At 47.3% G+C, this 22,966-nt stretch overlaps 1 protein-coding gene across 1 annotated transcript; it reads left to right on the top strand.

Annotated features, from left to right (window-relative positions):
- The first annotated feature begins 232 nt into the window (after positions 1 to 232).
- LOC311532134 (uncharacterized protein) lies at positions 233 to 22,097 on the top strand. The gene is made up of 24 exons (XM_084650333.1): positions 233 to 291; positions 932 to 1,082; positions 2,347 to 2,496; positions 4,678 to 4,764; positions 5,749 to 5,877; positions 6,608 to 6,728; positions 7,080 to 7,156; positions 7,391 to 7,480; positions 8,218 to 8,404; positions 8,967 to 9,043; positions 9,749 to 9,835; positions 10,399 to 10,463; positions 10,547 to 10,721; positions 13,003 to 13,045; positions 13,589 to 13,705; positions 14,592 to 14,751; positions 16,180 to 16,269; positions 16,800 to 16,849; positions 17,288 to 17,418; positions 18,053 to 18,125; positions 18,598 to 18,696; positions 19,656 to 19,758; positions 20,936 to 21,083; positions 21,642 to 22,097. Exons 1-24 carry the CDS (start codon positions 239 to 241, stop codon positions 21,714 to 21,716), a joined length of 2,538 nt encoding a protein of 845 aa, XP_084506459.1. The 5' UTR covers positions 233 to 238; the 3' UTR covers positions 21,717 to 22,097.
- The last annotated feature ends 869 nt before the right edge of the window (positions 22,098 to 22,966 follow it).

Raw genomic sequence — 22,966 nt, 5'->3', positions numbered from 1 at the left:
CTGTACCTCAGATGGGAGGCACTACACTAGGGCAGACTATCATTGTTACAGTTTTATTCTCAGCTGCCCAGTCAATGATTATGAAAACCTGGATACGAACACACAATTTGTGGTTAACTGGGCAAAAATCTAATGTATTGGCTGCTCTGAGGGAGGTACTGGCCTCTTTGGATATGGATTCTGTCTTGGCTTTAGTGAAAGCTTTTAACACTTTTTCTTTTCCCCTCTGCAGACAAAAATGTCAAGGCCGGTTCAAGCTCGAAGATTGGAAGGAGTGGACAAGAACATCTGGTAAGTCTGCATGACTTGGGGCTGGGCAACTCTGAATGGAGCAGACCCTGAAAGTCTGATATAAGATATAACCAGCATAGACTCAGGCAAGGGAGGTAATGCTAACCCAATGGAGTATCTGGCAGAGATTATGTGCTTTGGTAATGGAGACTCAGTGGCTAAAGTATATTTCAATATTCAAGAAGCTTTTAGACAAGGTTCCATAGCAGAGATCTAAATGGCTATGGGTAAGCATCCTGGAAGGGGGGACAAATTAAGGGGCTAGATAGAAGACTAGCTTAAGAGCAGGAGAAACCAGTGCAGCCTTAGAAATAGTGGTGACTCTAGGGAATAGTTTTGGGTGGTGTTCTGTAACTCTCCTTAGCTGCAGTGTGATCATTAAGGATGCGTTAGAAAAGGCCCCTAAGTTTTCTGTTACAGCAGCTGGGCTGTTGTGGCAGTAGGTGGGCTGCTGCTGCTTTGGAGTCTCCTAAGATGGGCCCTATGCAGTCTTAGGCACTGAAATTGCTGCCCTGTATATATCCTTCGCCTGGAAGAGCTATTCCGTTAATTTATCAGACAAAGGGCTCCTGGCAAGAAGAGTGGTGTGCCAGCATGGGCAGGCTGGGACCCTCTATAAACCCTGTTATTCTCTCTGTAGGGTGGAATTTGTGAAACTGGCTGCCACTTACCCAAATGTGAACCTTGGCCAGGGCTTCCCTGACTTTTCCCCGCCAGACTTTGTGAAGGAGGCGTTTGTGAAGGCCGTCAGTGGGGAGAACATCATGCTGCACCAGTACACCCGGGCCTTTGTGCGTGAGAGATCCACCTCCTTCTTTTAGAGCAGATGTTGCTGCCTGATTGCCTTTGCCCCTTACAGCTCACCGTGGAATTAAATAGGCCCAGGCTTGAAAAACTCCCTTGTGCAGAGCAAATAGACATTTTGGCTGGGCCGAGTGGAGCTGGGGACTGGCTTCTTCTCTGGAGGGGAGGGGAGCAGAGTGGCACAGGAGCTGAAAGTTCTTTTTGAAAAGGGGAGGGGGCAGTGGGGAAGCAAAGTCACCTCAACCCCCACTTCCCACATCCTCCTCCACTCACCATCCAAAGAGTTTCATGCTGTCTGGCAGTTGTGCAAGAACTTTGCAGGTGGGGCTGTGGGGGGGAAGGGGGATTAGCAGCACTCTCTAAACTGCCCTGGAATCATCTGTTGACTATATTGCACCATTGACTGAACAGTCCATTTCCACCTTGTTTAAACAAGAGCATTGCCTTCCACCTGTACAATATCAGAACTTACTGGAGTTATTGTTGAGGGGAAGATCCAATGGTTAAGGTGCTGGTCTGGGACTTGGGAGACACAGGTTCAATTCCTTACTCCATCACAGACTCCCTGTGTGACCTTGGGCAAGTCATGTAGTCTCTCTGGGCCTCAGTTTCACTTCTGCAACATGGGGATAATAGCATAGCCCTGCCTAACAGGGGTGTTGTGAGGTGCTCAGATAGTACGTGATGAAGCAATATAACTACCTAAGACAGATAGACGGTAACCTCAAGTTTCATTTGGCAGCAGTGAAGTTGTTACCATGCAAATCACATGGGGCAAAAAATGCCTCCAACCCTGACCTGGTGTCAGCCCTTCCTCTAGGAAATGCCAATAGCCCAATGGAACCTCAGCATCTCCAAAAAGACCTCTGCATTCCACTGCTGCACAGAGGCTGTGGTGGGAGTCAGCAGCAAAAGGGATAATTGGCAAAGTTAATATCTGCACCCTCTTGAGAGGTTAGCGCAGCGAGTTCAAGGTAGCTGAACTGGCTTATTCTTAATAACCTGGCCTACAAGGACCCCGACCCACTTGGAAGGGAGGGAGCTCAACCAATGTTTCCTTTAAATGTTCTTAGTACTGACCGGGCTACAAACTCCAGTGAGCATTACATTTTTGTCCTTGGGCTAGGTTACACTTGCAGGGTGGGGGGTTGTGTCAGCTACCTTGCTAACAATGTCCTGCTTCTATTTGTTGCTAAGTCCTAATGATCCAGGCGGAACTGTGTGACTCTCTTCCCTGACTCCTTGCTACAGGGACACCCAGCGCTGGTGACGAACCTGGCCCGCTTCTTTGGAAAGCTGCTAGGGCAAGAACTTGACCCTATGACCAATGTGCTGGTGACGGTCGGGGCATACGAAGCCCTTTTCTGCTGTTTCCAGGCTCTGGTTGATGAAGGCGATGAGGTAATCAAGGACTCTCCATCTGTCGCACAGCTAAATCCCGACAGATGCACTTGTTCTGACCCTACCATACTGTGGAATCTGAAGGAAGCTGGAGGCTCATACTCATTTATGCAGGCCCCCTGCCACTGAGGAAGGACTGCTCACCTGGTTCTGTTTGTAAGGGGCAGCCTGGAATTCTAGTCCAAACCTTGCCTCTGGAGCAGGACACCCAAACCCACGTTTCTGTGGATCCTTGTCCCCTTCAGTCCTCAGCTGTTACACTCTCTCACTAGAGGACATATCTCCCAATGGGCACTCACCAACACTCTCATTTCCATGAGTGGCAAGTCTGCCCCTACTCAGTTTGTTCTCCTTTCTGGTACCCAGCCTCTCTGGGGTCTGAGATCCGGAGCGTAAAGTAATGAATGACCTTAGAGCTGGGAGTGAAGTCTCCTGCCCCCTTGTTACCAGATTTGCCCGTTACTTTGGGGTATGCTCATTTATTAGGGTTACTCTTTGAGGGGGGGGGAGTGTTCTGTAAATCTATTAATGTACAGCTTGTGTCACTGTATTCTCATATGGAACTCTACTTCTCCCTGCTGTAAGTTCCCTCTGAATGGATCTATCCTACATGACCTAGGTTCCCCAAGGCTGGGTTCTTCCAGCCCCAGAATCAGACGAACACACACATTAAAAGAGCATGTCTGAGAGGAACGGGTTAATCAGCACTCCCAAGCTGACCCCTTATATGTCCCTGGACTCAGCAGGCTGGGTGGAGCAGCATTTCCAAACTGTCACCCTCAAAGGTCCTTGGATTCAGCAGGCCGAGTCAAACAGCACCTCCAAACTGTCACCCTCAATATGCCACGGGCACCACACCGGACTAGAGCCCGCCTGAGCAGGCTGGGTCGAGCAGCACTTTCAAGCTGCCACCCTCATATGACCCAGGTTCAGCACGTCCCTATCCCCACTTTCATGTTACAATTGTTCTGGTCGTAACCCACTTGATGAGCAAACCCTACAGGATTTTTGGGCGCTTCAGAGCTCTTTTAGCTTAGGTATAATGAGCGAATGAGGAAGAGCGAATGAGGAAGCCAAAAAACACCCACGATTGGGAGAGAGAGAGAAGCAATCAGCTTAACTTGAAAGTTATTTATTGCCAGGTAATAACCGTAGGGGAGCCAAACAAACAAAACAGTTATAATATTAAATATAACTTAAATTTGATTATAAAAGTCAGGTTTAGAAAACTATTACTGATCACACAAGTCAGGATCAGAAGGCTATACCGAGAGAGAGAGAGAGCTGGTTTCTCACCATGCCGGGAAGCTTGAATGGATCAGGATTCCCAGGCGGTGGTGGTAGCTGAGAGTCCAAAGTGCTGGAGACAGGCAGAGCCCCCAGCACGATCAGTTAGGAGAAGACGAAGTCCCAATGGTTTCATGCAGATTTTGGATCCAGGCATCAGAACACTTACTTGAGCATGGGTAGGAGTTTTTGTAGGGAAACAACAATGGTTCAAGGGAGAACACTGGATTTGTTTGTGGGTAAACTGATGGCTCAAGGGAGTATACCAAAGTTGTTTTGTTCAGGCTAGACAAAAGGAACTGATCATTCCTAGCTATGGGCGGTGTTCCTTGGAGGAAGCTCAGAATGCAATTAGGGAGCTTCACTATTTTGGATATCAGTACAGGATTTATTACTAGAATTGGTCTGATAACTACTGAGCTGGGTGTGTGCAGGCATGGGTGTGTGCAGGTTCATTAACATCTGGAGCAGATATCCCCCATAGTGCAGTGCTTCCCTGCTTTTGTGGTCCCAGAGTTCCCTGCGGCTCTTTCCTTAGAGTCTCTGTTTTCCATTCTGTATGCTAATGGAGATGCCTCCTTGTCCCATCTTCAATGCAAATGAGGCTAGGGGAGTTTCCTTAATCCTGTCACCCTTATCCCAGGTGTTTAGGTGTGTCTCCCACTGTCTTTTCATTGCTTTTTGTAAGTCTTTCTTCTGATCGGTTTTGATTCAAGCAGAGGCTGGGTGGGAGGTGGGGGGGTCTTTTGTGAGTCAGACAGGCTGGGTACGGCTCCCTGGTTCCCCAAGAACACAGAGCTGATAGGTAACGCCCTCCAACCTCTCCCTGCATTCATCAGCATTGATCAAAGAAGGACTGTGAGTTCTCTGACACTCCCTCTGGTGCCTTCCCAGGTGATTATCATTGAGCCATTCTTTGACTGCTACGAGCCAATGGTGAAGATGGCTGGGGGCACTCCTGTGTTCGTACAACTGCGATCAGTAAGTGGGCATCAAAGCAAAGCCGCTATGAGATCTGCAGACTTTAAAAAGCCTGCTGCTCTCTTTCTCTCCAACACCTCTGAATGGAAATGGCATGCAAGGGTGAGAGGCAGCTTTACAGTATATCCTGAATGAAACTTGATGGTAGGAGTGGTAAGGTTGGCTTTGAACTGGCTTCTGCGTGATAAGAACCCAGGTCAGGTTCAGTAGGGCCTGCAGTTTCCACGATTTGTGGTGCCCCAAGTTGCTGGAAATGGGGAACCAGATCATTTATTCCTCTCCACAATGATCCCATTGTCAGGGTCCTGACATGGGGGACTTTCCTTCCTCTCTGGTCCTGCTGCCATGGATGTACTTACGTCAGCCTGTGGGTTGAAGACCTTGCAGTAAGTTGAGAAGGTCCCTAAAAGAGCAGGTCCCAAGAAGCCTCTTGCTTTGTGCATAAGGCTGATCCTGAACATTACCTGGAACTCAAGACTTCAGCAACTCCCTGACAGAAAGCCCTGAGCATTGGGAACAGTATGTGCATGCTGACCTCGCTGGAGAGAGGATGGTGGATTTGTTTCCAACCTCATGACTACCCAACCTCCATTATTCTAAAACAGAGAGAGAGGGAGAGAGGATGGACTGAAGATTAAGGCACAGGACTAGAAGTCAGGCAGGACTCCTGGATTCTATTCTTGTCTGTTACACTGACTTGCTGTGTTACTGTGGGCAAGCCATGCACCTCTCTGTGTCTCGGTTTCCCCATCTGTAAAATCATGGTAATTACATCCATCTACTTCACCAGGGGTTTTGTGAGGTGGCTTAATCCATTAATGTTCACGGAGTGCTTTGAGATGGTCAGTAGGAGGGGGCTGGAGATGGGCAATGTATTATTGTTAAGAGCTCAGAGAGATTCCTAGTCAGCGCAGGGGGCAAGGCTGCCTCAGGTCCCCAACCATTTGTTGCTTTTAATCATGATTCCCTCACTGTCCTCTCCAGAAAGCTGCAGAAGCCGGAAAACTGATGTCCAGCGGAAACTGGAAGCTGGATCCAGCAGAGCTGGCTTCCAGATTTACCAAACAAACCAAAGCCATCGTTTTGAACTCACCCAACAACCCCCTGGGGAAGGTAGTGCCTCTAGCAGCTGGGAGAACTCCCCCTTCCCTCTGCAGGGACCCTGAAAACAGTTACATGAGGAAGCCTGTGCTGGGTGTCTCCTTAGAGTCAGCGCTTGGGTGGGGTCCCACAGTCAGCTCCTTCTTTCTGAAGAAGATTCTCAGAAAATCTGGCAGCTCCAGAAGCTGGGGGGTGTTTGTGAGATGATCAACTGATGATTCCACTTTGCAGCTCTTGTATCACCAGCCTTTGAATGTAGGAGCAGGAGGGAGGGAGGGATAGCTTTTAGCCTCCCTTGGTCAGATGACCTAGCATTAGCACATTACACTCACTGCGAGGAGAGATGGGCTGCAGCAGCCTCGTTCCCGGCTGACAGGGAGCATCTCCAGAGGTGACACACAGCTGTCTGGGGGTGGGAGGGAGCACCTCAGCCTGTAGCCAGCAGGAATAGTCCTACTTGGGTAATTTCAGGAGGAGGAAGTGCCCTGAGGAGAGCCTGGTCCCTGGGTTTGGGTGGAGGCTGCTGCTGTAACAAGGATGGTGAGAGTGGCCCTCCTGTTGGTGGCGGTCCCCCCCGTTCCTGCCAATTATCTGCCTGCTCCAGGGAGAGAACATCTGGCTGAGATGCTGGTGCTGGGGCCCACAAGCCCCACTAGGGCTGAGCCTGAGAACCCACCGTGGGGTTGTGGAGCTCAGAAACGCTGTGCCTGATTGTCCCGTCTCCTCTGCCTATCTGGCATAGGTGTTCACCAGGGAGGAGATGGAGCTCATCGCAGACCTGTGCGTGAAACACGATGTCCTGTGCTTCAGTGATGAAGTGTACGAATGGATGGTCTATGATGGGAAGGAGCACATCCGGATTGGTAAGGAGCATGGCTTCTCTGTGTCTCTGCCTGTGCCTCCTCTCAGTGTGCAGCTCTTTCCTTTGGGAGCACAGAGAAGCATTTATCAAAGCTGCTGTATTTGGAGGGGAGACAGTGACCAGTCACATTTATTTCAGTTGCTTTGTCCCACAACATATGAGGGTGAATTGAGTATTTAAGTGAGGTTCATAGAATCATAGAATATCAGGGTTGGAAGGGACCTCAGGAGGTCATCTAGTCCAACCCCCTGCTCAAAGCAGGACCAATCCCCAATTTTTGCCTCAGATCCCTAAATGGCCCCCTCAAGGATTGAGATCTTCCAGCTGTTTTTCTCTCTTGTTTCATTGACAGCCAGCTTGCCGGGCATGTGGGATCGCACAATAACCATTGGGAGTGCTGGCAAAACCTTCAGCACCACAGGATGGAAGGTGATGGATTCCCTGAAATCAAACCCATTTCTTCTATTCCTTGAAATTTCTATGATTGTTGGGGAATCTCTCTGTTTGTCTTTAAATTGGAGGGATCAGAGGTAACTGGAAGCTTTACAAACGGACCTGGTCTTGTGCAGAATATAGTGTGAAGTGGCAGTATGTAAATAAAGTGGAGCAGGTGTAAGATACCTGGGAATCTGAAACATCCCCCCCATCTCTGTGTTGTAACAGGTTGGCTGGACTTTGGGGCCCGATCGCCTTCTGAAACACCTCAGAACTGTCCACCAGAACTCTGTGTATCACTGTCCGACAGCGGCTCAGGTAAGGGGCCATGTACCTGGAGAGGCATTGCCTCAAATCAGATGTCTGATGCAAGCCACAGAGCCCCTCCAGGGAGAGATCTGGTAATTGTCTCCCCAGACCACAACTGTGCAGAGCCTAGAGTTAAGAGACCACTCACACATACTATCCAGGTAAGATGCAACTTCCCCAAGCAAGTGCAGAACCAGCAAGCTTGCTCAGTCCCTGGGGTGATATAATAGGTTAGGACATTGGAAGAACACCTTTCTCAAGCCTCCTGTCTATGGTTTGGAAGTGGCAAATGAACAGCTGGAGGCATAGCTGGTCATTGTCAGCCCAGGAAACAGACAGAAGATGATGCATTGTGACCCAGGGTATCTTCCTCTCAAATGACTTCACAACATGCCTGGAGGGCAGGGGACAGAGTCAAGTGACTCCAACTTGTCAAGCATGCTCTCTGCACAGTATTGGCCGTCTCTGGAGCTGGGGGAGGAGGTTTTCGGTTGAGAGGTGGGAAGCCAAGATTTTATTGATCTAGGCCTGGTGTTTTAACTGACCTGTTATCTACTATGCATCTGAACAAAAGCGAAAACCCCAGTTCATGGGCTGCTTCTAGAATTTGCAAGTAAGCCTACAGCGAACTCTGAGCATTTTGCTGCTTTCATCTGGGGAGAGGGGTCCCTCTGATGCTCTGAGTGCACACAGGGGATTCTTTCTGCCTGGGTCTTTCTCCATCATCCAGCCCCCGCTCTCTCTAGGAAGCAGTGGCTCAGGCATTCCAAAGAGAGTTTGACAACTATGGGAAGCAAGACAGTTATTTTGTCCAGCTGGCTCAGGAGCTGCAGCAGAAGCGGGATTGGCTAGTCCGGAGCCTAGTTGCCGCGGGCATGAAACCCATTGTCCCTGAGGGCACCTACTTCCTGATGGCAGACATCTCAGAGTTCAGTAAGTTCATGTGACTGTTTTGTCTGCTTCTGACCTTCACATTAAAGGGATGGAGCTCACAGCTTGGAAGTGGGTATTGCGGAGTCTAGAATAAGATAAAGCCTGGTCCATTTTCTTCACTTTGAGTGGGGAAGGGAAAGGATAGGATAGACCATGGCAGGCGGTGGTGGGGAATTTGTTGCTTAATGAAGTGATGATCTAGTAGCACTGACTTAAATTGGGCACAGCGTGAGCATGTGCTATGCCATGTCTCCCACACATCTACAAACTCACCTGTTTGTGTGGTCTGTGACCACCTCTGTGTGAGGATCTTTCCTGGCCTTGGGATTCTCTTGAGCAGAGACTGACAACTCTGTTAAACTGGTGAGGATGAAATAGCCATATATGTTTTCACCTGTGACCTGAGCCAGAGTTCGAACCCAAGTCCCTCAAGCGGACACACTACTGTGCTTGCCCACAATGGCATCTGGTGCCATGTGGATACTTGGCTCAACTGGGAAATCCATCTGTGTCCCATTTGTTCCATCATTCCCCTTGCCCATTTGCTGTGTGTCTCTTGCAGAAAGTGAAGTACCTGACCTCCCAGACTCTGATGAACCCTACGACTCTCGGTTTATAAAGTGGATGATTATAAACAAGGTAAAGGCCTCTGTCTCGCTCCAGGGTGCTTGTTTTCTGGGAAGGTTTCCCCATTCTCTTTGCTCCAGTTTGATTTGAGGGAGCTGAATTTTGTGATGGTGGAGCATTGACTTGAAATCACTGGACCTATTACTTGAGGCTTGCTACCATTGCCCCACCAGTCGAGTACACGGCCTTTGTAATTCAAATCCTCTTCCTTCTAGTGTCCTGTCTCATACCAAAGGAGCGCATTAATGGCATCCCCTAGATTAGCCATCTGGTTATATCTCCACACTCCACCATCTCCACCATGTTCCTTCAGAAGTCAGGGTATGATGCCCCCTCTGTGATGCCCCCTTCTGCACCAAATGATCATCTTGTTACACCCTGCTGCCCGTGTCATTCCCTCATCTTGCCGATTGGCTCTGTGAGCATTCTGACGCGGAGGCTGAGCCACCAATATGTCCGCCAAGGACACAGGGTGCGGGCGGGGGGATAATGCCTGGTTTGCTGGGCGGCAGGATGGCTTCTATTGAGATGTTTGAGTCTGATCTTGAAAAGCATGCAGCTGGAAGCATGGCTCATGGCTGCTCAGTAACCTGGGGTGTTCAGGAGCAATGAACTTACTGGGTCTTTTTCTGATCAGAGAGTAGCACAAGGCAATGTGCAGAAGCTGAGAAAAAAGTAACCCTGGATGCACCCTCTTTTCCCCCCACCCCTTCACAGGGTTTAGTTGCCATTCCAGTCTCCGCTTTCTACAGCACTCCACACAAGAGGAATTTTGACCATCTCATCCGCTTCTGCTTTGTGAAGGTGAGGCATCTGGGGCAACAGGAAAGAAGGGGAGTAAGTTCAGGCAGTGATCAGGGCTATTGCTGTAAATGAGGCCTATGCCAGAAAGAATAAGTGGCTAAGACTTGGGGCTTAAAACACCAAACAATAACCAGGAACCGCAGGTTCAAAGTCTGGCAGGACTGACTCAATTTTTCAGCCCTCAGAGGTAGATAAAAAAAATGAAGTCCATTGTGAATGTCTTTCCTGTGAGATCCTAATCCAGGTTCTGTTCATTCATGGTCACTAAAGATCCCAGTGCACTTTGAATAAGAGTAGAGTTTCACCTCAGTGCATCTGGCCAAAAGTTCCTCTCATCCTCTATTACTGTTTAGAGATTGATGTGCACTGGTTGGCTGCTTAGTTGCTGCCCTCTGTCCCAGCAGTGGCTGCATTTTAGTGGTGCTGTATATACAGCATTTGTGATCCTTCAGGATGAAATGGGGGATATAAATCTTACATAACTGTATTTTTTATTATTCAGTGTGGAGAGGGAGGGTGTGGGCATGGAGCCTGGTATGGCTGACAACCTGGTGTTTGCTCAGGAGGAAGCTACGCTGAAGGCAGCAGAAGACATACTGCAACAATGGAGTCTGGGGAAAACCGGCCAGTGAATGCTTTGGACAGAATACCAGGCAGGCTCACCTGCACTCTGCCCTGATCTGGTGCTATGTCCTGCTCTCCTTGATGCAGCCATCGTGGCTACAGATTCTTTGCTTACTGTCTTTATTTTAATGCTTTATTGCATCATTGGATTTCGGTCACCTTCTCTATCATGCACATGGGCAAGAGGTTTGTCAGCTCTCAGAGCTTCTCATTGCTGTCCAGTAGCAAAAAGGTTTTACTGTTCCTTGGGACTTGTGAGCCTGTATATACACTGGCAAAACTTTATTTCCTCTTTTTACTTTCAAAAGCTTCACTGACTTATTCATCCTGGGTTCCCTGCAGCTAAAAAACAAGGCAAAAATAGTTGCTGGGCTCCCCCTCCTGCCCCATAACATTCTCCATCTGCTCTGGTCATCAATAATATTTTACCTTGAATGCAGAGGGGCTGCATTGACACTGCTGAATTACAGACAATGGCCAAATTCTGCTCTTACGCCATTGCAATTCTGCTGAAGCTATGGAGGTTGCTATATCTACACTACGCACCATTTAGCGACACAGCTGTGCCACTAAAAGGTGTACAGTGTAGCTGCTCTTTATCAGTTGAAGAGCTATCCCGCCGACAAATGACTTCCACCCGCAAGCAGCAGTAGCTTTGTTGGCAGAAGAGCTCTCCTCCCCACAAAGCACTGTTTACAGCAGCACTTTTCATCGGTAAAACTTTTGTTGTGCAAGGGTGGGGGTGGGGGTTTTCACACCACTGAATGACTAAAGTTTTACCAACAAAAGTCCAGTGTGGACAGAGCTTGAGAAGAGAATTTGCCTTGCTGACCAGGCCAAGGGAGGATGACCAACTAGCTTAAAACACCTGTCACTTTCCTGTATGTTTCAAAGGCGTGAGGATAAAGGAATTGTTAGATTAGTACAATAAAAAAGAACGGGATTTAAAATTGCATTTTCTTTTGCCATTACTGGGGCTTACTTTCTGCACTGCACCCCTGTGTATGCATGGCCCTGCCCTAGAGCCTGGAGCCAGAGTCTGTGGTCACACACCAGCCCCTGGGCTTCGGTACCGCTAGGGCCATACAGGCCTGCTGAGTTAGGGGGGACATTATCTCGCTGACTTCCCCTCCTCCTCTCGTGACTTAACAGTACCTGGGCGTTCACTGTCTCCCATCCACGGGTGGAACTAAACGGACCCTGCTTAGCTTAGGGGACCGGACGGGCGAGGGCGGATAGAGTCGTGTCGGGGGCGGGGCTGGCACGTGCCACCTCCCCCGGCCGCACTGTTTATGACCCGCCTCCGCTGCCACGTGACTCATCCGCGTGGGCCGTTGGGAAGGGGCACGAGAGGCGGGGCCTGGGACGTTCCTTCGTCCAATAATAATCCGCGGAGGCCGGAGGGAAAATGGCGGGTGGCGCTAAACGGCCGCGAGGCCTGCAGGTGGGTCATGGCGGCGGGGGGAGGGGTGTGCCTCAGCGCGGGCCCGCTGTCCCCCTTTCTGTGCGCCGCGGGGGCGCCACGTGCTGGGCTGTGTCCCCGGTCGGGGTCCGTATGGCGGGGGGGCTTCCTGCTCTGCCACCAGCCCCGGAGTGACGCGGGGGTGGGATGTGAATCGGGCCCAGGCCGGTCGTTCCCCGCTGAAGGCTGGCCAGGGGCTGTGCTGGGGTGAGGGTGCCTGGTGCTCTGGGCGCAGACACGTGTGGGTGTGTCTACACGGCGGTGTAAACCTCGGGCTCAGCCGCTCAGCTTTGAGCCCAGCTCCACCGCCCACCTTGCTACTGTTCACACGCAAATCTGCCTGACTCCGGTCAGCAAGCTCCCAGGTCCCAGCGAGTCCTGGTCCAAATCCTGTCATCTGGTAGTGTGGATGCAGCTCAAGCGACGGACCCGGGTCAGAGGGTCTGCATAGTGCAGTATGGATGCCTTCGCATGGTTGTCAGACCTGGGTCCAGCAATTGTAAACCCAGATTTACAATGTAGTTAGGGTGCTCAAAGCGAGGGCTTGGAAACACCAGAAGTGCAGGTCCCACATGCCTGGGTTGACAGTGCAATGTAGACATGTCCTAGAAGGGCCAGAAATGAAAGTGTTGCCCTGTCTATACTGTGTTTTGTTTGTTGGGAAGGAAGAGGGGGTAAAGGTAGCTACTCTGTGCAAACCCTTGGATTGGATGCAATACACCATTGTAAAACGGGTATGTTTACATGCCCTGTTTTGCACTAGTACAGTATGCCTACCATAAAAGTTTATACTGATGTTACTACATCATGAAAATGGGTGCAAATTTCACTAGTGTAGAGGAGCCCTTGAATGCTAGAGTGCACAACCTAACTGGAGTAAAGGCCTTAATGCGGCTTCTGTAAACAAGGCAGAGAGGGATCTCTGATTCTAGAGGTACCATCGCTTCCTTAACCTGTCTCTCCCAATGCCTTGCTTGTTGAGAGAGCTCTACATCTGGATGAATTTTTGTTGTACTGATAACTTTTGTGATCCTTGTTAGCCAGCTGATGGAATGTAAATAGTTCACTGCTTCTTTTTTAGGAGAAAGAGAAAAAGGTTGACTGGCGTAAATGGAAACAAGAAAGTAAGGAGACACTTTTTGTACATATTATGTGTATAATTTCCAGTGCTTTTAGAAAGAAACCTTCAAACATCCATCAGATAGCTTGACTAGCTGGAGGACAGGCTCTTAATGAAATCCAGAGCCCTTTTACTTGTGGGTCATTGGTTCAAAGCCAAACTAGGCTGGCTCATGATAAAGAAGTTGCCATCCAAGGACTGGCATGGTAGCATGTGTGAAGTGACAAGCATGCCAAATTTCTACTGGATGTGTCTTCACATTACAAAAAACTAGCCCTGGTTAGCATTTTTGTTGATTGTCTCAGGAAAGAAGACAAACACTCCTTTCTCTCTTACTATTGATAGTGTGGCACTCAGGTGTACAACCTCGATGTCATATTTGATTCCTATTTTCCTTCCCTGTCTATCTCTGTCCACATGCTGTCACCAGGTCCTGTCTAGTTGCCCTAACTGTAGTAGGTTTTTGAATTTACTTGAATTCTGGTGATAAACCATTACAATATTGTGTCTCTTCTTATTTAAACCAGATGGTTATTCTCCATTTCAGAAAAAGAAGAGAAGAAAAAATGGAGGGAAATAAAGCTATTGAGAAAACTGGAAAAGAAAAGAATGCAGGAAGTGATAGAAAAACAAAAAGAAGAAGAAAGGGCAAAGGAAGACAAAGGTAACAGCCTTGAGTTGATGGGAAGGGCTGTGTGTGAGGGCTGGAAAATCTAATGTGTGAGGTGCAGATTTTAGCTGCTTGAGATGCATCTCAGCTGTATAGGCAGAAAAGGATATATTATTACTTAACTTTCACAAATTGGTATAATCACATACGAGTTCAAATACACAGGTAGGCAGTAATGCAGTACAGTGAGTAGTGTATGTGAGACCACTCAATAGACAACCTGCTGTCTTAAGACATATCCTAAGTGTCTTCAAGTGTACAGAGTGCAATTCTGCTTCACCTCTAAGAAGTGGCCACTAAAGAGACCAGCAAAAGTCTGTTGCTAAATATAGGTTTTGTTGTACTCAGTCGCAATATCCCATAATCCCTCCTCATTTGTATCCTCCTTCCATTCTTGTGCCAAAAAGAGGAAGACAAATGTGTATTCAACAATACAATATGATGAAGCATTTAGTACTCATGTAGGAAGAATGTAGCAGTCCCTGTTACTTTTAAATTAGCTAGCCTGTTGCACAATCCTCTATAAAATTCCTGTGTGTCCATTGATCAATTCTCTAGAGTCTAGTCAATACTTCAGACTTGGTGCCCTCTCCTGCTCCTTTTAAGCCCAATGGCAAATGTCCGATTGACTTCTGTGGGAAGAGGAGTGGGGCCCTTATTCTGTAAAAGGCACTATATTGGAGTGCTTTGGAATCTTATTATTTGTAGTGTGGAAGCCTCAGTATGAACTGAGGCCCCTTGGTACCAGGTTCCATGAAAACACTGGGCAGTCCTTGCCCCGAAGAGCTTACAATTAAAATGAAAGAACCAAAAGCTAATACTGTCTCTTTAGCAACACAAATGGGAGTAGAACTGCCAACCTCTGGCTCTTGTTTTCTAGGACGTCATTACACAGTTAGCATAGCTCTGCCAGGTTCCATCCTGAACAATGCACAGTCTCCAGAGTTGCGGACATACCTTGCTGGGCAGATTGCCAGGGCCTGTGCCATCTTCTGTGTGGATGAGATTGTGGTGTTTGATGAGCAAGGAGAAGATTCGAGGTAAGGGTGACCCATTGTCTTCCCTGAATAACCTGTCCCTCAGTGTTTCCAGTTTCGGTGTATCTTGTCTCAAATGAAGGCCAGCAGGAAACAGAGCTGTGGCTTCTCCCTGTCAAATGCTTTGTCTGATGAGATCTCCCTCATTAGTCTTTTCCGTTTGTGTGTGGGGGGGGGGGGGGGGCAGGCACTGGGGTGCAGCAGTGGCTATTCCCCAAACAACAAGATTAATGACTGAAATAAAATAAGTTGGATGGTTCTAGAGGGTTGTTAATAACCATTTTGCACTGAGCCCACAGAAGTAGCGACCCAAAACCATCACCTGGTGACTATTCGGTTACCTGTGAGATGAACTGGTGGTGTGTCCAGTTGCTAGTGGACAGGTGTCCAGACTGCATTTGTTTAAACAATTGGCGTCTTTGTTTAGTCTCAGCAAAAAAGCCAAAGGACTAGATGGAGCAGTTCCAGTCTGTGAGGAAAATGGCTCTGGAGACTGACACTTTGCCATCTTTGAGAAGCACTAAATCCATTCAGATTTAGGTTCTTTGTTACTACTTTACTTAACCATACAGACCAAGTGACAAGGCATAAGTAGCCCAGTGCCCAGTTTATAGTTCAAATCTGTGATAAAGGTAAAAATGCACAATGTTGGAGCAAATTTGGACCTTGTATGTAAACCAAGAAATAGCTTGGTTCCATAGGACACTTAAGTCCCATAAGAACAAGTAGGTTTCATGTAAACGCTGAAGTGTGTGGATCTCACCAGCATGCAACGAACACACACTAGATGTACAGGAACCTGAAGAAGAGCTCTGCAAGCTTGAAAGCTTGTCTCTCACCAACAGAAGTTGGTCTAATAAAAGATATTACCTCATTCTCCTTGTATCTCTAATATCCTGGGACCCTCACAGCTTCAGAAACCCTGCATATAGGTTTAAAGGAAGAAATTTTGTAGTGCTGAGAAAACGTGCTGTCTTGACAGCCCTGGAAACTAACAATCTCTGTTTATCCCCCAGACAGACTAGGTAGCAGAATGTCATGCTTTCCCACAGTCCCTTCTCCCTAACTGGGAGGGTCCATCTGTAATCCTGCTCCATGACCCATCCAGTCATTGGCCTAGATTAACAACAAGGATGCCAGTTCTGTGACCAACGACCATCCAGTCGGAACTGGTCTGATATCACTTACTACTTTCACAGACCATCTAGCATCTGATGGCTGCTTTATAATGTAAGTTCTTTTCTGACCTGGGTCAGACTTGAACTGGCACCCAGGCTAAGGGACTCTATATCCTGAATCACTTTTTCCTGTTTCTAGCTGTATACATTTTAATTAAATAGGACTGGAATGTGGCCTCATGTAGAGGTCTGCTTACTCTAGGGGCTGTGTAAATGTCTTGGAAGATCACAGACTGCATTCATTTTCTTTCAGGACTGTGGAAGGGCAGTTTGATGGAATTGGAAAAAAAGGACAGGCCTGCGTGCAGCTGGCTCGGATTCTACAATATTTGGAATGTCCTCAGTAAGACCAATATGATAGCTTTGCACACCATGCAGATTCAGTTTTAGTTTAATGCTGTAGCTTATTAACATGGCATTATGGAACACATCTGTCAAAGATTGCAGGAGCAGGTGTTGGGTAGTGGAGGGCCAACATCATATACACTCCTGTATTGTGCTATCTGGAGATAGATTCTGTTCTGATTCACTTATGTTCACATGCTTGAGTTCAGGTATACCTTTAGTATATGGAAGAATGAGATCTGTATGGGGGAAAAAGGGCTACCGTGCATTACCAGTGTTGGGATGCCATGACTTCTGCTTAGAATTCAGATCTAAACTCCAGGAAATAAAAGATCTTGGCAACTGAAAGAGCTGCAGGAATGTGTAGGGTGAAAATGATCAGTATTAATCCCCCATTTACATTCCGTAAGAGCTTTTGCCTTCCAGGGTATATGGTACCGATTTCCTGATTAAAGCTGGAAATCTGAAATTAAAATGAAGCCTGAAATCAGCTTGTTACAATTTTGAGACTTGAATCTCTCTGAACAGATACCTGAGAAAATCATTTTTCCCGAAACACCAGGATCTGCAGTTTGCAGGTAAGGATATGATTATGTCCCCTTAACACCTAGTTCCCATCCTTAAGGCACAGGCCGCCTTCTCCCCCCCGGGTGAAGTAAATAGACATGGGGTTCCCACCACTCTACATACCTACTCACTTACCTGGGCAGCCCACTCGCCATTTCAGTTTGTGTGATCCTGGCCTTAGTGTTCTTATGGTCTGTAAGGAGTGGCAGTTGCTAAGGCTTTTCCTTGTCCAAGAGAGTACACTCATGTTCCTCCTCATAACTAGGATGCTTCTCTGCCCATGCGTGCATGTGGACCATTTCATTGTTTTTCATCAGTGGGGAAGGAGTGATGAGCATGGGGGCGGGGACTGGAGAATCGGGATGAATCCCTTTATAATCTGCCTCCAGGTGCAGTCTGTCCTTCAATGTATCTTCCTCCCTCCCCCACTTTTCTCTATACTGTTTCAGGGCTCCTGAACCCATTGGACAGCCCTCATCATGTGCGGTTAGATGAGGACTCAGAATACCGGGAAGGAGTGGTGTTAGCCCGGCCCACCAAGCCAGGCAAAGGCTCCTTTGTTAACTGTGGGATGAGGAAGGTATGGCCTGTCTGCCCCTTAGATACCCAGAGTAAACTCCTTCCACTTATCAGTCACTCCTTTCAAGGTCAAGTACTATTAGACTAGAATGGCAATAAGCTACCAGTGAGTTTCTTGAAGGGCCATGTCCCACCATGGAATGGGACACAGTTTCTAGCAGCACATGCTTCCTGATCCCCATTTTTATTTCATTCAGTCTCCCCTCTGATCAGGGTTTCTGTGTTAATGTTGATAGCGCCCTCTGCTGGGTCCTGGTAGGGGTGTCAGTGCCCCTTAGAGTCCTGCAGTAGGGCAAAATCCTCCAATTAGCATTTGCCTGAATTAACAAACACTTATTCTGTTATCCAGCATATTGAACTAGAAATGGATCATCCATTGCAATTGTTCTAAGCCAACCGAGTGTCTTGGAGGGCTGTAGGTTTTATAGAGTCCATTTTGCCACTATATAGGGTGTGGAGTCTCACTGCACAGCTCTGCTCAGTGGTAGAACTTGTGGTCTTGGCTGATAGTGTAGTTTGCTTTCCCAAAAGTGGTTTGGTGTGTGGTTTTTTGTTTTTGCTTGTCGTCTGTAGCTTTCTTGTGGGTGGGTGTCCTTGCATCTAAAACCCTTTGTGCTGGTGCTCTATTATTTTAGGAGGTACAGATAGACAGACAGCTAGAGTCTGGTCTTCGAGTCACTGTTCAACTGGACAAGCAGCAGAATCCAGGTAATCCACTACCATCCTGCCTCTGGACAGGCTAGACGTGTAATACTACTAATGTGATCTGTAGAATAGCCTTAGTCCTGCAGAAGTTAGTCTTCGCACTGAACTCCCTCAGCCTTCGGGCATTGCCATGTGGCAGACACGATGTCTTTAAACATGTTCAGGAATCATCATACCCAGTTATAGCGAATAATTACTAGCCCCCATGCCCCTCAGTTTGAGAGTTAATTACTAATTTATTCTATCTTAATGTTGCACTGTTTAGAACTCAGCAGTGTTTTGAGCTTCATCAATGTATAGACAGTGCTGAATGGACGAAACTCTTACAGGCTTTTTTTATAAAGTTAAGGAGTGGAGCTTGTTTATGCCCTAGGGAAGAGTATTGGGAACATGGCACAGGGTGTTGCTGGTTGACTTCCAGCAGTGTCTGGAGAACTGCAGTTCTCTAATGCTAACCCACTGGCTTTGCTTTCAGACAGTAAAATACAGAAAGGCACTGTAGTGTCCTCGAACCATCCACGGACTGTGTCTGGCCTGTACTGGGGTTACAATATCCGCTTAGCCTCCTGCCTGAGTAAGTATTTATACAGCATTCTGTCACCTACCTGCTGGGGCCAGGGCAGCAGTAGCTGATCTACTTTTTCTGAGTTCTCCATACACACTTACATTGACTTTTCTACACAGATTCTAGTTGTACTTGCTGCAAAGATGCAGCACAAGCCAGATGCTTGTTTCTTTAACATCCTCTTCCATTTTCTTGGGGCCCGTGTGCTGCCATTGATTTAATGGGTATTTTCCATCTCTAGTTTCCTTGACCCTATAAGGTAGTATGGTAATGGAGCCTGTACTCACCTGCTCTGCCCCCTGGATTTAGAAACTTCATTCACTGATGCAGAAGATGGGGAATGATCCAATATCTGAACATTGATAGAATTTGACTGTTGGGAAGGGAAACTAATTGCCATCATAGTAATGCAGGCAAGAGAGAATGCTCTGCACTGGCCCTGGCTAGTTACACATTCCCACCCTTAAGCACCAATAGCTCAGGTGTCACAGCTTCCTAAGACCCCTCGTAATTTTCTGCTTTCCCTCACTAATCAGTGGGACCTTCCCGGGCAGACCAGGTTCCAAAACTTACAAGATCCCTGTAGAGTCCCCTCAGAAGTAGGAGATTTGAATACTAGAGGTACCACCCTACTGTATGTAACTACTGAGTGATTCCTGGCAGACATGCCAGCCGGGGGCTGGTTCAGCAGTTGATGTAAGAGCCAGTATTTTTCAGGAAAGATATTAAGATTGAAAGAGAAATTATGGTGCCATTCTGCTGATGGAATTTGAGGCATCTTGGTGAGAAAGATGAGTGATTTGTACACTAACAGTGCAACTACTAGATACCACTAAAATGTAGGAGGCAGTAAAAGCAATTCTTAGTTATTAACCTTCAGGGGTATAAAATGCCTAAAACTACTGTATTTAGAATCCTCTAAAGAAGGGGATGCCACCAACTACTTTCCTTTTATGTTTGTTTCCCAGGTGCTGTTTTTGCCGAATGCCCTTTTAAAGAAGGCTATGATCTCTCTATTGGGACCTCTGAGCGAGGGACCTGTGTGGACCAGGCAGTTCTCCCCTCCTTCAGGTAACTGGATTGATTCCTTGCTGTTCATCCCATCCCTTCGCTGTAAACCAGCCCCACGAGCAAGATGCCTGCGGTAGAACAACCAGTGCATTTGAGATAACTGCAGTAGCCAGTGCTGCTGTGTGAGTATTCTCCCTGGCAAGGCTTTCCTCTGCAGCAGTAGGATTCATGTCCTCAGATGTAAGCATGTAACTCCCATTCACTCTGGTGGGATTTGCACCACCCTGCTCTGTTGTGTAGATCAAGCTACAGAACAGACGTATGTCTATATAACTGTCGCTCAGGGATGGATTTTCCACATCCCTGAGCAATGTAATTATACCCACCAAACTCCTGGTGTAGACAGTGCTATGTTGATGGAAGGGCTTCTTCTGTCAACATAACTACTGCCTCTTGGGGAGGTGGATTAACTATGCCAACAGGAAAAGCTCTCCCATTGGGGTAGGTAGTGTCTTTGTGAAGCACTACAGCAATGCAGCTGTGCTGGTGCAGGGCTGTATGTGTAGATAAGCCCTGATTTACCTGCTCTGATATTCTTTCCATACATGTGTTCCCCATACACCAGGCCAAAACTAAACTGTGAGCATTTCCATGGGTTGGATCTTCTGATCAAATTTGCCAAAGCAAGAGTTAAATTTAGTTCACTGGATGCTGTCATTATGGAGTACAGTTCAGGATATTTTTGCAGCTGTTTGGATGACAGTTGGGGCAAGGGCAGCTTTAGTTCCAAGGCCATCTGTTCCCTTTTTTTCTCTGCTTTGGTTATGTAGCTGAACGGTGTTTTTGTTCAGAGTATTGGGAGAACTAGACACTATTTATGTTCTAAACTTATTCTACAGCACATTCAAAGAACCAGAATCATCACTTGTGCTGGCCTTCAACAAACTGTATACAGTTCTTACAAGCTGTTACAAGCTTTTAACTAGCCTGCGCTGGGTGACCTTGGTCAAGTCGCTTCATCTCTGTGCCTCCATTTCCCCATCTGTAAAACGGGGATGATAACATCAGACCTTTTTTGTAAAGCGCTTTGAGATCTACTGATGAAAAATGCTATGTAAGAGCTAAGTAGGGTTGTTAAAGATTACAGGGGCAACACTAGTTCCTTCTGACCCAGTACTGCTGTTAGGATCCAGGATTCTTCTGTCCTATAAATCAGTGTGTGTCTGCTCTCTTCCAGCCATGTTCTAATAGTATTTGGAGGTCTCCAAGGCCTAGAGGCTAGTGTGGATGGTGACCCAAACCTGGAGAGCACTGACCCAAGTGTCTTGTTTGACCTTTACCTAAACACATGTCCCAGCCAGGGCAGCCGCACCATCAGGACAGAGGTATGTCACATGAATAATAGCATGATGCATGACAGCTGGGTGACGGCACCTTCCTCCTAAGGATCAATCCCCTATTAGTGTTTCCCTTTAAGAAAGGGAAGCTATGTCTGTTAGCTGTGAACTAAGTGGTTTGGATAGTACCCTCCTAGCTCCAGTTATACAAGTGGTCTTTCTAAAATACATTTATTTATTTTTAAAACAGATCTTTAGGTGCAGTGTTTGAATGGGGAGATATTAACTATTTTTTGTGGTAATGTGGCATCTAGGAGGCCCCTGTGCTAGGTGCTTTACAAACTGCAAACAAAAAATGATTCCAGGCCTAAAGAGCTTATAAACTGCCCTTTAGCAATGAAGCTCTTTGTAGAGGCTGAAGTTTCAGTAGTGAATCTGGCTTGGCTAATGTATTTTTGCAGCCATATCTGCTATAGTTACAAGCACATGAATCCCCCTACTACCCTTCTGCAAACAATCATTAAACTTGTTTGTGTTAAGTGATGGGTGCTGAAGTGTCACTCTTTGAACAGTGGATCTGATCCTACTTTCTGTTGTTGGTTCCAGGAAGCACTACTGATATCTCTGTCTGCCCTGAGACCCCACATCGATGAGGCTGTGAGGAAAGCCCGTGGTAGCTGAAGGGGAAAAAACACTGATCTACAGAACTGAACCTACCTTCTCTCTTGCTTTCACCTGCACCAGCACTCTTCCTTGTTCTCAGATGGCTCATTCCAAGTTATGTTAACCCTAAACCTAGGAAGAGCTGTTGGGGGTGATGGGTAAGTCACCAGGGCAGCCTGCCACACTCCAGCCTCTTTGAGAGTGACCACGAAGAGCACAGTACCCTTACCAAAATAGCTACAGCTCTTTCACTGACTCAAACCTGAGACTGAGATTAAGGACTGACTGTACACTGGCTGTGGCTTCTTTGGGGGCACAAACAGCATGGGAAGCCTGTCAGTGGATCATGCACCACCAAGAGAGGTATTAGAAAAAATAAAACAGAACTGTCATATTTAATGCATTGGAGTTTTTAAAAGTGGGGGCAGTGGCAAAGGCATTGAATGCCTGCTGAAAGCTACTAGGAGCTGTTTTCTCAGCACTGCTAAAGAGCATGGTCTAAGTGGCTAATGAGCCTTCTGGACCTTTCAAGAGTAGAGTGCTTCTGGATGCTGTGGGGCAGCTCTAAGTTAACTGATGCAAAATGGTGCTGTGTAACTTCTGTGGCTAGGAGGAGCCCCTTTTTCAAGTCACTCTGCCTGCCTGAAGAGCAGCTCTCTTGCTGCAAGGCTGAATAGTAACCTGACCATTTAAACTTACAGCAATTGGTACACTCACCTCCTTTGTTAGTGAGTATGTCCGTTTCTGGAGATCTAGCCAATGCAAGGAGTGCCTGGGACTTTCCTCCTAGTGGACATGAGTGTCACAACTAACCCTATGGCTGTACTCCTCCTGAACCTCATATTGATGTAAGTCTTTCACTAGTGCTAAAACTTAACTCTTTCTTGCAATCAACATTGGTGCTGTTGGGCCAAATACAGGAGGTATACAACCCATTACACTGTACTGTAAATGCTCCTTCCTTTCTCTTCTGTACAGGTAGTGTCTAGCTCCCTTATGTAAAAGATGTAAATACTATAGCTGCTTAGTCAAGCCTAATCTTTTTGGGAGGAGGCTGATGCTATTACAAAGTTAACTTGCTTACAGGAAGTGTAGTGTCCTTTTAAAGCTGCCATGCCACACTAGCCACCAAGTGATGACCTCACTCTTAAGACAGCATTGAGCTTTCCTGAGGACAGTTGGCTCCATACCTAAAATTTTGAGCCTTAAAAGCAGCTTACATTGAAGGACAGGCAGCATCCATTAAGTCTGCAAGTTAAAACAATGAG

The sequence above is a fragment of the Lepidochelys olivacea genome, assembly GCF_965140295.1.
Source record: "Lepidochelys olivacea isolate rLepOli2 genome assembly, chromosome: 16".
Classification (NCBI taxonomy): domain Eukaryota; kingdom Metazoa; phylum Chordata; order Testudines; family Cheloniidae; genus Lepidochelys; species Lepidochelys olivacea.
Note: the sequence above shows the minus strand (reverse complement) of the source record. Positions and strands in the feature narration are given on the sequence as shown.